This window comes from Schistocerca cancellata, chromosome 3 (assembly GCF_023864275.1).
Source record: "Schistocerca cancellata isolate TAMUIC-IGC-003103 chromosome 3, iqSchCanc2.1, whole genome shotgun sequence".
NCBI lineage: Eukaryota > Metazoa > Arthropoda > Insecta > Orthoptera > Acrididae > Schistocerca > Schistocerca cancellata.
Window position 1 is genome coordinate 867465589 of NC_064628.1, and position 17539 is coordinate 867483127.

General features: G+C 36.6%; 1 protein-coding gene across 1 annotated transcript in view; it reads right to left on the reverse strand.

Moving 5' to 3' along the window:
* The window catches only part of LOC126175921 (hemocytin), a 486280-nt gene that overhangs the window by 373972 nt on the left and 94769 nt on the right, over positions 1 to 17539 (reverse strand). The window contains exons 11-13 of the mRNA XM_049922991.1: positions 16350 to 16492; positions 8849 to 9014; positions 6584 to 6717 (exon numbers count right to left, since the gene is read on the reverse strand). Of these exons, the coding sequence (XP_049778948.1) occupies positions 6584 to 6717; positions 8849 to 9014; positions 16350 to 16492 (443 nt within the window). The remainder of the gene's footprint in view (positions 1 to 6583; positions 6718 to 8848; positions 9015 to 16349; positions 16493 to 17539) is intronic.

Here is a 17539-nt window from a genome sequence, read left to right on the forward strand (position 1 = left end):
CTACTTGGCTTTGTCTTTTTGCCTATTTGATCCTTTACTGGCTTCATTGATGCAATTCTAAAAGTTACGCACTTATCTTCTGTTGCACTGTTTTCCCCTGTTTAAGTCTGTAATTAACTTATGCTTCTTTTGAAAATCACTGTAACCTCTTGTTCTTACAATTTACACATCTGCTGTTTTTGTAATTTCCTACTCTTCTACAATTTCTTCCAATTTAATTTGCAGTTCATAACCAATAAATGATCAAAATCCCAGTTTCAAAATCTCTGTCCTACTATTACGCAAGCCATTGGAAACCTGGTGTTTTCACACCTATTTCATGTATACCACTTTCTATCATTATTCTTAAACCAAGTGGTAAATTGTGTTCTGTACAACATTCTACCAGGTGGCTTCCCCTTCCACTCCTTTACCCTACTCCATATTCTTCTACTATTTCCCCTTCTCTTACTATTTATTCTTCACTGTCATATTTCTTTTTTTTTACTTTGTTCATAATATCATTTGACTTTTCCTCATTTTTTTTCTTCTCTTTACATTCATGCATGAGGGTTGTTCAGAAAATAAATGTATTGTGACCACAACGGGATGTGTTTTATGTTTTTTTTAGGATTGGCAACACTGACTGGCAGAAGGGGATTCCATGACCAGAGAAACCATCACAAGAAGGAAGTAGGAAATAAACTCACATTGTAGTATCCAGTTGCATGAAAGATATCAGTAAGAAATCACAAGTGTGAGCCACGTGGTGTGATCCACTTCCTGCTCACAGAAGGAATAACAGCTACTGAAATTTTTTCATGAATCAAAATGGTTTATGGTGAAGGTGTTATGAACAGAAAGAGTGTGCTTGAGTGGTGCATGGAATTTAGTGGAGACAGAACAAATGTTCATGATGAACAGAGGAGTGCAAGACTTTCCATTTTGACTGATGGGTTGGTTCAAAAAAAATCTAGGAATCTATTTGTGAAGACCATCAGCTGACACTGGATGAAATTTCTGTGATGTTTCCACAATTCTCCAGAACTCTCTTATACAAGATACTCAGTGAAATGCTGGGATAACTTAAAGTGAGTGCAAGATTGGTCCCCAAACAGCTCACACAGCAGAACAAGAAAAATCAGGTCAATAGCACCCATGAACTTCTTGAGCAACTTGAATTGGAAGGTGAGGATTTTCTGAGCTCTACTGTCACTAGAGATGAAACATGGATGGCTCATTACAGCCCTGAGACAAAAAGACAGTCATCACAGTGGTGTCACACCAATTCCCCATCTGTGAAAAAATTTGAAACCACAGTTTCAGACAAAAAGGCATGGCCTTGCCCGTTTTGGGACCAAAAAAGGCATCAATTTGGTCAGATTACTTCCTAACAAAGCAGATCATCAATGCACAATATTATTGTGAGACCCTAAAAATGTCAAAAGGAGCATTTGAAACAAATGGAGGAGAATGCTGGTGAGAGGAGAGTGCTTGCAGCACACCTGTCCCCACACAGCCTTAGCCTCCAAGGCACACTTGGACTCATTTGGTTGGGACGTTTTGAACCACACCCCTAGTCCCCTGACATATTATCATGTTTTCACTTCTCTGAAGACGCACATGAATCAAATCAAATTTCAAGTGATGAACACATGCAGAAAGACGTTCTGAAGTGGGGAAAGGAACTGGTGGGAGAGTTCTCCGAGGAGAACACAAAGAGGCTTATTCTACAGCTCACAACATGCATTTCAGAGTTGTTGCTACTCATCATTACATCTTGGCATATACATTCCAACCTCCTGTAATTTATATCATGTCATTCAGCTAATATTTTTTGTCTGCAAAAAATGGTTTTGAACATGTGATGTGAGTGTGGGCTTTCTGATGAAAAAATGCTACACCTCTTACAGCGGTCTGATGTCGAATCAAAAATTGACTTCACTGCTGAAGGTGAGGATTTTGTATCAAGAAAAGTGAAGATGATGAAGAAGATTTTGTGAATGAGTAGGGATTAATGGAGGAGGATTCACATGCTGATCTACATCAATCCTTACCTCAACTATCACAACTGGCCTGGCTGAATGCCTCAACAAAGATGGTCATTATGGATGGAACTGAGTGGGAAACTGTTAATTTTTCATCTTCAATAAGAAGGTCAGCTGTGAACAGTACAGAGGAGGTATCACTACTTACACTCATCAACAAGTAGATGACTCTGTCATCAGTGTTTTCTGTCTTATTTTTGACGAAGCAATTCTATGTTGCTTGAAAAAATGCACAGAATAAAATACTCACAAAGTATTAAAAACCAGAGTTTGGAATATGTAACTTGAGAAACTAGAAAAACTGATAGCCATCATCAATTCTCAGGGCAGTATTTGAACAAAAGTCATGGCTGTGGATGATCTTTGGTAGCATTCTTGGGGCTTACTTTCATCAAGGATGTTATGCCAAGTGACAAGATTTCAGAACTAGTCATTACATCCATTACTGATTGTTACAATTTACAGTTCTTAGTGCTCTGACAACTTAATGATAAAAATACTTTGTCATCTTGGCTCCCTAGGGCTGACATGGAAGAAATTGTACCACTTATGGTTAACACTGTAGCTCAGCTGGAAAGTAAACAGTACTGTTGAACAATAGCAGCTTTAGCATTGTTACTGAAGCTAATCTTTCATGTATTGTATTGCAATTCATTTGTTCTGTGTGAATATATTTTTGTTAGCATTAATCCGTCTCCTGCAGAAATGTATACTACTGTTGAGTATTTGTCAAATATTAGAGACAACCTGCAGTTTAAATATAACAGATGTTCACAAAAAAACCAAGGTACATGGTATACATTCCCATGGTTGGCAGCACAACAAAATTTGCTGCCCGCTTACCACTACACTCCCCAAATTCATCCTAGTGTTCAGCCAAGATGATACCACTGTTCCTCCTATATCACTTCCGAATTATTCAAAATTAGTCTGGGCATGACCTCAATTAGCAAAGCTTCATCTGTAAATGTGAGACAAGCCCTATATTAATCTATTACACAACAAAAGCAAACAATGAAATGTCCAGGATGCAACAACAACAATATGAAAGCATGGATGAACCACAGACCTAGCTGTTGGTGGGTGGCTTGCGTGTCTCAGCAATACTGATAGCCATAACGTAGATGCAACCACAATGGATGGGTATTTATTGAGAGGCCAGACAAATTTGTAGTTTCTGAGGAGAGGCAGCAGTGTTTTCACTACTTTCAGGAGCAACCGTCTGGATGACTGACTGATCTGGCCTTGTAATATCAACCAAATGGCCTTGCTGTTATGGTACTGTGAATGGCTGAAAGCAAGGGAAATTACAGCCATAGATCACATCCTCTAGGGTGAAATATTCTAGAGGTAAAATAGTCCCCCATTTGGATCTCCTGGTAGGGGCTACTCAGGAGGATGTCGTCATCAGCAGAAATAAAATTGGGAGTTGGAACGTGGAATGTTAAATCTCTCAACTGAGCAGGAAGGTTAGAATATTAAAAAAGGTTAAATATAGTGGTAATTAGTGAAATTCAGTGGCAGTAGGAACAACACTTTTGGTCAGATGAATACAGGGATATAAATACAAAATCAAGTAGGTATAATGGAGGAGCAGGTTTAATGATGAATAAGAAAGTAGGAATGTGGGTAGACTACACTGAACAGCGTAGTGAATACATTGTCATAGCCAAGAAAGACATTATGCTCACAACCACCACTATAATACAAGTTTATATGCCGATTAGCCCTGCAGACGATGAAGAGACTGAAGAAATGTATGAGGAGATAAAAGACATTATTCACATAGTTAAGGGGGAGAATATTTAAATATGATGGTGGACTGGAATACACTAGTAGCAAAAGAAAGAGAAGGCAAAACAGTAGGTGAAAGTGGACCGGGGGAAAGAAAAGAAAGAGAAAGCTGCCTGATAGAATTCTGCACAGAGCATAATTTAATAATCACTAACATTTGCTTTGGGAATCATGAAAGAAGGTTGTATATGTGGATGAGACCTGGAGCCACTTGAAGGTTTGAGACTGATTATATAGTGGTAAGACAGAGATTTTAAATTTTAAGACATTTACAGTGGCAGGCTGGTTATGAACTGCATTTTAAAAGTGAAGAAATTGCAAAATGGTAGGAAATTAAGGAGATGGAACCTGGATAAGTTGAAAGAATGAGATGTTGCTGAGAGATTCAGAGGGATCAGTTGACAACAATTTGTTAGAAAAGGGGAAAGGAATACACTAGAAGATGAATGGGTAGTTTTGAGAGATGAAATAGTGAAGGCAGCAAAGGAGAAAATATGCAAAAAGACAAATCGTAGTAGGAATCCTTGGATATCAGAGGAAGTATTGAATTTAACTGATGAACGGAGAAAATATAAAAATGTAGCAAATGAAGCAGGTGAAAGAAAATACAAATGTCTAGAAAATGAGATTGACAGGAAGTGCAAAATGGCTATGCACGAATGGCCAGAGGACAAATGTAAGGATTTAGATGTATGTTTCACTGGGAGAAACGTAGATACCATTTACAGGAAAATTAAAGGGGCCTTTGGAGAAAAGAGAAGCAATTGTATGAATATGAAGAGCTTCGATGGAAACCAGTACTAAGCGAAGAATGGAAAGGTGAAGGAGTATATAGTAGTATAGTAGATCTTTATGAGGGAGATGAACTTGAAGGCAATATTATACAAAAGGGAAGAGAATTTAGATGATGAGATGGGAAATATGTTGGTGCAAGAAGAATATGACAGAGCACTGAAAGACATGAGTCAAAACAAGGTGCCTGGAGTAGACAGGTGGTTGAGAAGGGACTGAAACAAGGTTGTAGTCTATCCCTGATCTTAATCAGTCTGTATGTTGAGCAAGCAGTAAAAGAACCAAAGGAAAATTTAGAGTAGGAATTAAAGTTCAGGAATAAGAAAGAAACATTTTGTGGTTCACAGATGACGTTGTAATTCTGTCACAGCAAAGGACATGGAAGAGCAGTTGAATGGAATAGACAGTGTCTTGAAAGGAGGATATATGATGAACATCAACAAAAGCAAAACAAGAATAAAGGAATTTAGTTCACTTAAATCAGGTGATGCTAAGGAAATCAGATTAGAAAATGAGACACTAAAAGTAGTAGAGGAGTTTTGCTATTTGAGCAGCAAAATAACATGATGGCCAAAGTAGAGAAGATATCAAATGTAGACTGGCTGTGGCACGAAAAGTGTTTCTGAAGAAGAGAAATTTCTGAACACTGAATATGGATTTAAGTGTTAGGAACTCTTCTGGAGTGTAGCAATTTATGGAAGTGAAACATGGATGATAGACAGTTTAGACAAGAAGAGAATAGAGGCTTTCAAAATGTGGTGTTGCAGAAGAATGCAGAAAACTATATGAGTAGGTCACATAACTAATGAGGTACTGAATAGAATTAGGGAGACAAGAAATTTGTGACACAACTTGACTAAGGAAGGAATCGGTTGATAGAAAACATATTGAGAAATCAAGGGATCACCAAATTAGTCCTGAGTGAAAGAGAGTGTGTGTGTGTGTGTGTGTGTGTGTGTGTGTGTGTGTGTGTGTGTGTGTGTGTGTGTGCCAGAGGGGGTGGAGGAAAGAAACCACAGAGGGAGACAAAGATATGACTACACTAAGCAGATTCACAAGGATGCAGGTAGCAGTAGTTATTCAGCAATGTACGGGCTTACAGGCTTACACAGGATAGTGTAGCATGGAAAGTTGCATTAAACCAGCCTGTGGGCTGGGGGGGGGGAGGAGATTAGTGTTTAACGTCCCGTCGACAACGAGGTCATTAGAGACGGAGCGCAAGCTCGGGTGAGGGAAGGATGGGGAAGGAAATCGGCCGTGCCCTTTCAAAGGAACCATCCCGGCATTTGCCTGAAGCGATTTAGGGAAATCACGGAAAACCTAAATCAGGATGGCCGGAGACGGGATTGAACCGTCGTCCTCCCGAATGCGAGTCCAGTGTGCTAACCACTGCGCCACCTCGCTCGGTTAGAGCCTGTGGGCTGAAGACCACAACAACAACAACTACTACTACCACATGGCCATTGCCTCCAGGTGCTAAGACCATGTGTGTGTCAGACATTTTTGTGTGAGTGTGTGTGAGTTTTCTACTGTTGAAGATGGAGTTTTCTACTGTTGAAGATGGACTTTGTCTGAAAGCTCAAATATTTCTAGCATTCTTTTTCATTGTGCCTATCAGTGACTAGCACCTCCTTTTGTGGTGAGGAACAACACAACATAAAAATATTGAAATCTGCAGCAATAATGTAATTTTTTAATTATAAGATGACCCTGTATTTTTTGAATGACAAATTTGGGAAGAAAAACTCATCTTATAGTTAGAGAATTATTGTATTATTTTCAATTATTGCAAAAAATTTGTTGTGCTCTGCTCTAAATCTTTCAGTTATTTTGTTTTGATTATACACATAAGAGATCCTTGGAAAATTAAAACATTAATGTCTGAGCCACATTTATCTTATGAGAAAGTACCATATACGGCAAGCGTTTAAGCTTTAGAACTGAGCAGAGTTTTGCTCGCCAATACTCACTGCTCGACATGCTTCAAAGCGGACATCAGTAAGCAGCCGGCTACAGAAGGAACTAGCTTCATCCACAACACTGTTTTTGTTTACAGCATTATCTGTACAGGGATGTATCACAGAAGGCTGTTGATTGCAAGACCCTGAAAACACAAGTAAATATAATAAAAAAAAAAAAAAATACTTACAACACTGCAGATCACAAAGATTACATATTTAAAGTTGTATCTTCGCACAAATTTAGAGATGATCAATAATCACGAACTACAACAAAGCATATTGGAAACTAGAAACACTATTTTCTAACAGATATGAATGTACTACTTTGCAAATCTAGTGTCTGAATACAATAAGGACAAAAAAGTACATGTAACAGAGAATAGTGTAAAAAGCTGGACACTAAGAACAATATGTTCTTAATACTAAAGCATCCTGTAGAGACCTATTTAGACACACTGGTATTTCCAAGGACTGATTCACACTGAATGTGCTCACAAATGTCCTTCATAGGTAGCAATATTTCTCTTAATAAATTTGTGAAAAGTTAAAACTGACACCAGCCCATGACTAGAATCTGTAAGCACTGCATTTCATGAGCTGTGCACTACCAGTTATGCTATGCACTCAGGCCTCATGTATCAAGATTTTTACTTATCACTTGCTTTCCTCCTTAACTTCTAAGCACACAACTTTGAGTTACCACAAAAATTCTGAGTTGAGCATACATTCTACCAAAAGTAGACAGTGCAAAGCATGTTTTAATACAAGAACAAATACCATCCACACAAATCCTTCAGAAGATTAACTTTACTAAAGAATATAGTTACCTGCAGGAGTGCACAACAAACCACCACAACCTATTATTGTAAATGTGTAATGTAATGGATCATTAAAGAATGTTGTGCAGACCAATCTCTTCTAATGAAATGGCAAGTACTGTACCATCATAGCAATTTTCAAAACTAAAGTTTTTGGATACAACCCATTTCAGTACTCTTACATTACTTCAGAATTTTAAGAATTCTACTTAGGACATTTAAAAGGTGTCCCACAGAGAGTTCATCTTCTGAAATGCCCACCATTCCTATTCTAGTAAGTTGAGAGCACTGAATGTTGCACAATTTTCATCTATTTTCTTTGTGGTTAGTATGTGGCTAGTAATGGAGCAATTCATCAATAAACAGTATGTTGTCAAAGTAAAAATATATCACAAATGTGGTGACTGTTGCACAGAGACTGTTCACAAACTCCTTGGTATGGTTGGTCAACATAATGCACTGAATAAGTCAACTGTCATGAGATTGATTACCAGGTTTCTCAGCTGTGGACATTAAACCCCCCAGTGCATAATTGTGTTAGTTGTTCTGCATAAATTACTGTCATCACAAGTGATAATTTTGTTATAAGTCTGACGAACTCTATCGCCAGCATTCACAGCAATCTGATATTCCCAGTACTACCATGCAATGAATCTTGAAAGAATATTTGTGCCTTTGGTCTATAAAAACCAACTGATACAAACCAAATGAAGACAAAAAGCACTGAGCATTTACCTATTGGGTACTAGCAAGACACATAGTGGACAACAATTTCATCAAGAAAATAATATTCACTGATAATGTATAGTTCCTGCTGAATCACTTCAGGAACAAGTAAAATTAAAGGATTTGGGACACAGAAAATGACTGGCAATTATGAAGAAGCCACCATCTAAACAATGAGTGACTATTTATTGGGGCCTTTTGGCTGAAGGCATAAATTAACCATTCTTTTTCAAATATGACACCAGACACACATTAAGAGTAGACAGCAAGCTGTTACACTTTGATTGAAACAATGGACTTTCTACAACAGAGGTTCCCTGGCCAAAAAATTTCTCACAATGGTGATGTGAACTGACCACCCAGATCTGGTGATCTGACTCCATATGATTTCTTTCTGTGGAGTTAATTGAAATTGTGTATACACCAACAAACCACGATCACCTCCAGCTAGTAATTTCAAAAATAGAAGTGCAGGACAGCACAAAACTGCTTACAAAGCTAACTAATGCATATGATCATGACAATGATTGTTATGAATTATTATAAATCAAAACTGTTATAAAATGTAAACTTTCAATGGAATAATTGGCAATAGAAAAGAGCTAGAGCTATAACACATTACGAAGTATTCTATACGCAGTACTGAGTCTTTCAATAGAACATCTATTTCAATGTAAAATTGAGATGAAACAAATAGAATGAAAGAAAGTTGCTTAAGAAATTATAGTACCTTCTTCAATAACTTTAGTTTGCCAACTACTAGCAAAAGTCACAACATCAGTGGTAGGACTGCCATCTTTCAGACTTAGATCATTTCCAGCAAATCCATCTAAGCGACCGCACAGACCAGCTGTCTTGTTCCACATCACTTCTGGCACATGTACAGCAATGAAATCCTAAACAGAAATAAACACAAAACTATAAAATTCAAAAGTGACTGGTATACTTACTCATTTGCATTTTATCATACATCAGAATTTATTTTATTCTGACCAGCATGAGAAGCCCAGTTTATTTGATGTCTATCAGAACTGCAATACAAAGAGGATGTGGTGCATTATATCAATAGTTTACTGTTTACAAATTAAGGAGGAGATTAATGTTTACCATCCCGTTCACATACAGGTCTTTAGAGACGGAGCAGAGTCTCACATTAGGGAAGGATGGGGAAGGACATCGGCCATACCCTTTTAAAGAAACCATCCCAGCCTATGTCTGAAGTGATTTAGGGAAATCATGGAAAACTTAAATTAGGATGGCTGGATGCAGAATTGAACCATCGTCCTCCTGAATGCAATCCAGTGTCCTAACCACTACACCACCTCACTCAATACACATCTTCACATTCCACTAGGGCTAATTTCAACAATGATGCATTTCTGACAATGTCAGTTCAAGTTTAGTTGTAATTATTTTCTTCTGATACGAAGGACAAAACTAAGGTAATTACATTATTTTTGTCAGATAAGTAAGTGGCTTGGTCATCTTATATACAAAAGAATTACAGTTATACAGCATCCTCAGCAGAACAGCTGACCCCATCGTAAGTTGCTTGTTGTTTTACAGAATCATCAGAAATTAACTCCTGCAAACACACAGTTTTTTTTCAGGAGTATATGGCACTGATTTCAAGAAACATCTGAAAATTTTATATCTTAACAATTTCAGATATGCCTTTGTCCACACTTATTCAATGTTCAGTGCTTCATTCACAAAACTGATATTTATTTTTGTCTTCCTGAAGGAAAATTACATGCTAAAAACCATTATCAAGCTACAGTTCTTGCCAACAATTGACCTCCTAATAACAATTTTGTGAGAAATACTTCTTTCTTTCTGGTCATGTCACTCACCACGAGATACTGTTCACTGCTCCTCTCTTCCAATCACTCCTTCCCCCACTCCCATCACACATCAAGAATTTTTTCACACTACTTTGCACATCACTCCTCTGCTAGTAATACAGCAGAATAAAAATAATGCTTATCTAGTCATAAATTATTATATTAATATACATTCTGCTGATGTTTCTTAGGCCAAAAAGGGAGAATTAAAAAATAAAAATAAAAACTAATCTTAATAAATTACAGTGTAGGGAAGCAGCATGGGACGCAGAAACTAAATGAAGTGAGACATTACAAAGTTTTATTTAAAAGTGTTGTCAAAACAGGCAAAAGATCGTCAAATGATAAGTTCATTTTAGGGCATAAGGATAAGAATAAGTCTAAGGCAGTATCATCTGTTATTAAATCCAAATTAGGTACAGCAGTTAACAATCAGCAAATTTCAAAAATTAAACAAAACAGCACTATTTTGAAACTTGTTCAAATATCTCAATGCTTTTAAAGTTTCTCGTAAATGTAGCAAAACCTAATGTTGACAATGTAAGGAAAAGAGAAGTACACATCATTCATTTACACATGCAAGCACACCTCATGCACACATCACATGTGTGCATGGTGTGTGCTTTATTCTGTCAATGTATGGTGTGCACTTTTCCTTCTTTATCTGATGAAGGCTGTGGCCGATAGCTAAAGTATAAGTGTCTTTTAATGGCTTTTAATTGTGCGTACCTGTCTTCAATTTAATGTGTCATCTCTATGGTAAGTAGTAATCTTTTCCTTATATTGTTGACAATCTAATCTAGAGTTTTCATCGTTTGAAAATCTAATGTTAATGTGATTACTTATCAAAACAGTGTACATTTTTTGACCTTGACCAGAATAATGACCTCTAGTGGCATTTACTAAAGTCTCAACCAAAGACGAAAAAAATGCTATTTCCTCCTTAAAAAACAACAATGCTGCAGTGTGGGATCAAATACCACCAAAAAAAGATAAAATAGCACACCCTCTATCTTTACTAATCAGTCAGTCATCTGAGCAAGTCAACATCCCTCATGTCCTTCTGTACTTCACAATGCAGAGATAAAACCACAACACATAACAGGGTCAAGAGAGCATGTGGGAAGTTATGATATTACATCCATCCTACCAGTGTTAACCAAAGTATTTGAAAAAATTGATGCAATCCAGACAACAAATTTCATGATGAAATATGTTATTCTCAAAAACCAACATGGGTTCCAAAAAGTGATAAGCACCACGAATACAATGAATGCATTGTGTGTTCACTGGGGGCAAAAAAAAAAAAAAAAAAATAAAATAAAAAATAAAAAAATATATATATATATATATATGTGTGTGTATGTTAGTGTTTGTTTGTGTGTCTATCGACCTGCCAGCGCTTTTGTTTGGTAAGTCTCATCATCTTTCTTTTTATATATATATATATATATATATATCTGCTCAACACTGGACAAAAACAATAAAGTGGGTATCTTCTGTGACTTTATGAAGACATTCAATTCACTGAATCACTCCATGCTGCTTCATAAACTAGACAGGTATGGCATCAGACAATATGATACACAGTGACTCAGGTCTTAATTGACAAACAGAAAGCAAAATGTAATCATATATCTAATACCATAAATTATGTATCTCAGTGGGATAAAAATTCACACGGAGTCCCTCAGGGCTCAATCATAGCACCAATCTTGCTTCTCTTTTACATAAATGATTTACCTCTCAATATCAGCACCCAACCACTCATGTTCACCAGTGATAAATCACCACTTACTGAAAAAGAAACCTAGATACATGATTTCAACAAAATGGCCTTTAGCTTAATATTTCAAAGACCCTGTTTCCTCAGCTTAAAACCAAACAATCAAAAATCAGTAAGATCAGTATTGTACACAAAAATCAAGTTATGCAAGAAGCCCAGTGCATCAAATTCTTGGGACTAAACTTGGACAAAAATCTAAGCTGGCAAGCACATGTAGATTATTTAGCTACTAGATTAAACAGCCTTGCTTTTGTAATGGATATGCTACCTGGTGTAAGAGTATAAACAGTAGGAAAATGATGTACCACAGTTACTTTGAATCCATAATTAGTTGTTTAATTTCTGGGGGGAATACAAGCCACATGCTATGAATCCTGCTACTTCAAAAAGAACTGTTAGAAAAATTTCTGCTGCCCTCCCTAGAACAATGTGTTGCCCCCTATACAAGAACCTAAAAATATTACCTATTCCTGTATTTACATGATTTTCAACCAGGGTAGGAGCATATAGAGGAACTATGGCTCAAGTATAAAGAATAGTTGACCAATCATTGGACAGATACGTATCCAGTAGAACAGTTCATAATGGGAGTGAACTTCCATGGTATACAGTCACTGTAAAGAAGGTTCTAAATAAACAGAGATTACTGCATAATACATGAAGAACAAAGCATAGGGCTACAGACAGAGAGATGCTTGCAGTGATCCATGCCACTCATGGCAGGGCATGTATCACTTACGTCAAACATAGAGTTCCGTATAAAGATGGGCATGACTGCAGTTAGTTTGTACACATTGGGTCACATACTGTGGGAAAGTATTACTCAACAGGTGCAGAGTCTACCTGCAGGAGAGCATTTGTAATCTCCGTGGAGTAAGGAGGAATGAATGAGCTCTGTCACCATGGAAGATGTCTGGCACCAAGGAAGATGAATACGATGTATATAAATGGTTGTTGTTATATACTTTTCACTGAATGTTAATGGGAGGTCTTTGAGACAGTAATATTAGTGGGTTCCAATAATACGTGTAACTTTTGTGAAAGTTTGTGACAACATACAGAGTTAACTGGAAACAATCTACACTTTATTTAGTAGATAAGCAGTGTTTTATTCTATAGTCACATCACTTATATAAATCTGCACGGAAGAAAGAATTTCGATGCTGAGGAAGAACAGGGTGCAGCATAGCTGAACCCTGAGGAAAATCACAAGCATTGCGAGGCTGAATATCTACAACAATATAATAAGGGAGCGTTAAGGCACCAGTGTTAGGTGAAGCAGCATGGAGTAATACATCAAGAACAGGTGTTGCACAAGCAATCAAAATATCACCACAGTAGCTAAATACAGCCGTAATCAGACACGAATAAAGACTTTATGCTGAATGAAACATGTTTGGCTGTCAAGAGAACAATGTGTGATGCCTTCAGTGACTACCATAGAAGAATACTGTCAATTGATATTTTACAAAATGGAAAGAAATTCTGGTTGTATGTAAAAGTTGTTAGTGGCACCAAAGCTAGTGTGAATGTGACAAGAACTGAAAATGAGGGTAGCATATCAAAAGCTGAACTGCAGCTCCATTTTCAAATGTTCCTTTAAAAAAAAAAAAAAAAAAAAAAAAAAAAAAAAAAAAAAAAAAAAAAAAAAAAAAAAAAAAAACCAGAAGAACTGCCCCTATTTAATCCTTGTACCACTCAAAAGATGAATGAAATAAGTATTGGTGTCAGAGGTGTTGAAAACCAGCTGAAATTGTTAAAACTGAACAAAGCTCAAGGACCCGGTGGAATCTCTGTCACATTCTATGCTGAATTTAAGGCTGAGTAAGCCCCTCTTCTAAATACAATATATTGCAAACCCCTTGAACAAAAAACTGTGCCCAGTTCTTGGAAAGAAGCACAGTTCACACACATCTACAAGAACGGTAGTAGAAGTGATCCACAAAACTACTGTTGAGTATCCTTGACATCGTTTTATTGTTAATCTTAGAGCATATTCTGAGCTCAATTATAATGAGGTATCTTGAACAGAATCATCTCCTCAATGCCAACCAGCATGGATTCCAAAAACATTTATCATATGAAATCTAAATTGCACTTTTCTCACATGACATACTGAAAGCTGTGGATCAATCCAGGCAGGTAGATGCAGTATTTCTTGATTTTCGAAAAGTATTTGACTCAGTACCACACCTATGCTTATTGTCAAAAGTGCCATCATACAGGCTATCAAGTGATATTTGTGACTGGACTGAGGACTTTTTCTTAGGGAGGATGCAGCATGTTATCTTGGGTGGAGAGTCATTAAGAGATGTAGAAGTAACTTCAGGTATGCACCAGGGATCTGTGTTGGGACCCTTGCTGTTCATGTTGTATATTAATGATCTTGAAGACAATAGTAATGTCAGACTTTCTGCAGATGATCCAGTTATCTATAATGAATTACTATCTGAAAGGAGCTGCATAAATATTCAGTCAGATCTAGATAAGATTTCACAGTGGTGCAAAGACTAGCAACATACTCTAAATGTTCAGAAATATAAAACTGCGCACCTCACAAAAATGAAAAAAATTTAGTATCCTGTGACTATAATATCAATGAGTCACAAGTGGATTTAGCCAACTCATACAAATGCCTGGGTGTAATACTTTGTAAGGATATGTGATGAAATGATCACATGGGATCACTCATGGGTACAGCAGGTAGTAGATTTTGATTTATTGGTAGAATACTGCAATCAGTCTACAAAGTAGACTGCTTACAAACCATTAACATGACCAGTTCTCGGATACTGCTCATCACAAATGGTCACAGGTTTGTCTAATTTGTGGGAAGGTGTTACAGAGATACTGAAGGAATTGAACCAGAAGACTCTTGAAGATAGACGTAAACTATCACGAAGAAGTCTATTAACAAAATTTCAAGAACAGGCTTTAAATGATGACTCTAGGAATTTACTACAATGCCATATGTAAAGCTCACTTAGTGATTGTGATTAGAGTAATTACTGCATGGACAACAGCAGTCAAACTTCTTCTCGAGCTCCATACATGAAAGGAACGTGAAGAAATCCTAATAACTGGTATAATGGAATGTATCCATTGCCCTGTACCATCTGTCACCCAACTGCATGGTAATGAAAGTCTACAATAAACTCAAGGGTACAGATGTGTTAAGCATGGAAACAGGTTCACTGAAATGACAACTATATGATCTCCTGGTGGAAAAATGCTACTACTCAGTTGAGGAATTTTATAATGATGAGATGATCATTTCAACAGTGTAACTATTTAATATCAGAGTGTTGTGCATAATATTGTATGTATAAAATAATGTTTGGAAAATTTGAACACTAAATACTGATTCATTATGAGAAAAACAATTGTGTTCTACATATACCTGCATTGGTAAAAATCAGTAATATGTATATCATAAGGCAAAAATTGTCATGTCTCCTGTATAATACAGTCAGTAGATCTGTAAAATATATGTTATGAGATGAATAAAATACAAATACAAACCACACAACTGAATGTAATACATTATATACAAATAACAGTACTAATGTGCTGGAGAAGATGATACTGCCATCCACGGTTGTTGGAAATGCATAAACAAGTTGCAAATAAATAATGGATGATTAGACATGTTCAAACAAAAAAACAATGTGCAAATGTCAATAAAATGTTCAGAAAACTAAAAAGATGAAATACAAGGATGAAAACTAAAAACTAAGAAACAAACTGCCAGAGAAAGAGGAAACAGTACCAAAGACAGAGTGGGGGAGGGATATAGATACAGAGAGAGAGAGAGATTTTGAAATTTTGGTAGAAGCAGTTGACCACACTCTAATTCTTTTGATGGAAATATGATGTGAATGAAGGAAACTGAAAACTTACTTAATGATAGTTTCAGATATAGCACGTATCTGTTTCAGTCAGTCTAACATTAATTTCAGTTATTCTGTTTAACTTCAGGAAATCATAAATGAAAAGTGCAGTAGCTCAGAACTTTACTGAAAGCCCACATCCTCACTCAGAAATTTATACAGCATTTAACACCACCAGGCAAAATAAGAGCATCTCTACTGTTTACAACAGGAATGACTGACCCAATAGATAATTTCAGAACCACGTTATAACTATTTATTGACAGGAAGTTATTTTTTATTTGTTTTGGAATCCAAAATACCTACAAAGGCTAACAGCTGATGCATCAGATGAAAGGATAGCAAGAAGGGAATCTAGAATTTGCACAAAAATAAATCATACCAAAATGTTTACAAACTTCTGCGTCACAAACAAAGTGATGACAGCACTCACCTCTGTCAACAGTCACATACTAACTAATAAATATGCATAACACTAACACTACAACCTAACAAGGATCTGGAATTAAGAACAACTTCCAATTCTTATGGATGTAAGATGCCAACAAAATATTTTGACAGCCCAGAAAATCTTAACACATACAAAACAGAATATACAAATACAGAAACTAGGGGATGCAACATTAAAATGAAATTTTAGGGCATAACTACAAAAGCACTGTAGAATGTTAGTTTCTGAGAGAATGCATAAGTTGTTTATGTGTCACTTACCTTTCCATCCCATTTGACAGACACCCTAAGAGTAGTCAAAACCAATTCAATATTATATCCTAGGAGTTCTACAGTGACACCTGGCAGCTGTGCAGGGACTACCATTTTGCGTCTACCACTCTCCAACACAGGAGTTCCCTCAGCTGGAAAAATTAAAAATAAGATTAAAAGATGCATCTCACACATAGTTTATATCCAAATCATTCCTAGTGAAACAGTTTATCTTCCCCCTCATCAGCATACAGTATTTACAACACATTTTGTTCTGCCTGCCTTCTGTTTACTATGTTACAACCACAAATTCCTCATTCTTGGTTTGGTTGTGGAATGGAAGTCAGCCACAACCATCCAAATAACCAGGGCAATGAGACAATTTGCACAACAAATCCATAAACACTAAGGGCAAAAAATGTGGGGTCGTGCCTAGGCAAACAATCATGAGTAACTCTCAGGGAGCAGTTGTTTGACAATCTAACTCAGCAAGTTTTCCACTGAGAACACACAGCAAGCACTTTACTGTGAATGTCCCTGAAGGCAATTTCAAAATTCTGCTTATTTGATCAGTTATTAGGAACAGCAAATATGACACCATATGTAAAAAGTTGGCAGGCTTTTTAATGGCATTGGTGCTGCACTGACAGCCTATTAATGATGTGATATAAGAATGCGAGCCAAAGTTAACTCACTTTATCAAAATCTGGTTTGTTGCAGAACTCAACAAATATTTTGTCAAGTGATTCATACAGAACTCTGTTTTCCAGTATCCATGAATACAGTAGAATAACAATGTAATCTAAATCTGTTCCTTGGCTGATTCTTTCAGAGAACTGGAAAGGTAAAAACAAAACATGATGACACATATAACATTTTGTGTCAAAAGAAACACTGATGGGACAAAAGTATAAAATTACGAGTCAGAATTTTGGGCAGTCATCTGTCAGAAAGAAATGGTAGTGTTAATTTTTTTTTTTTTTTTTAAGTGTGCTACAAACAGACTTTTCAACAAAAGTACAGAGACAAGAACCAGATTTTAATTATTACACAGCTTGAGTGTGTGAGTCTGGGTGACAAGATTAACGTGAGTTTTTAATTACATACATGGAGATGACCAAAGTCATGCCATAACAATATGAAAATATATGGATGGTAGTAGTATTGCATCCCAAAGGAGTGAAAGAGTACTGCATAGG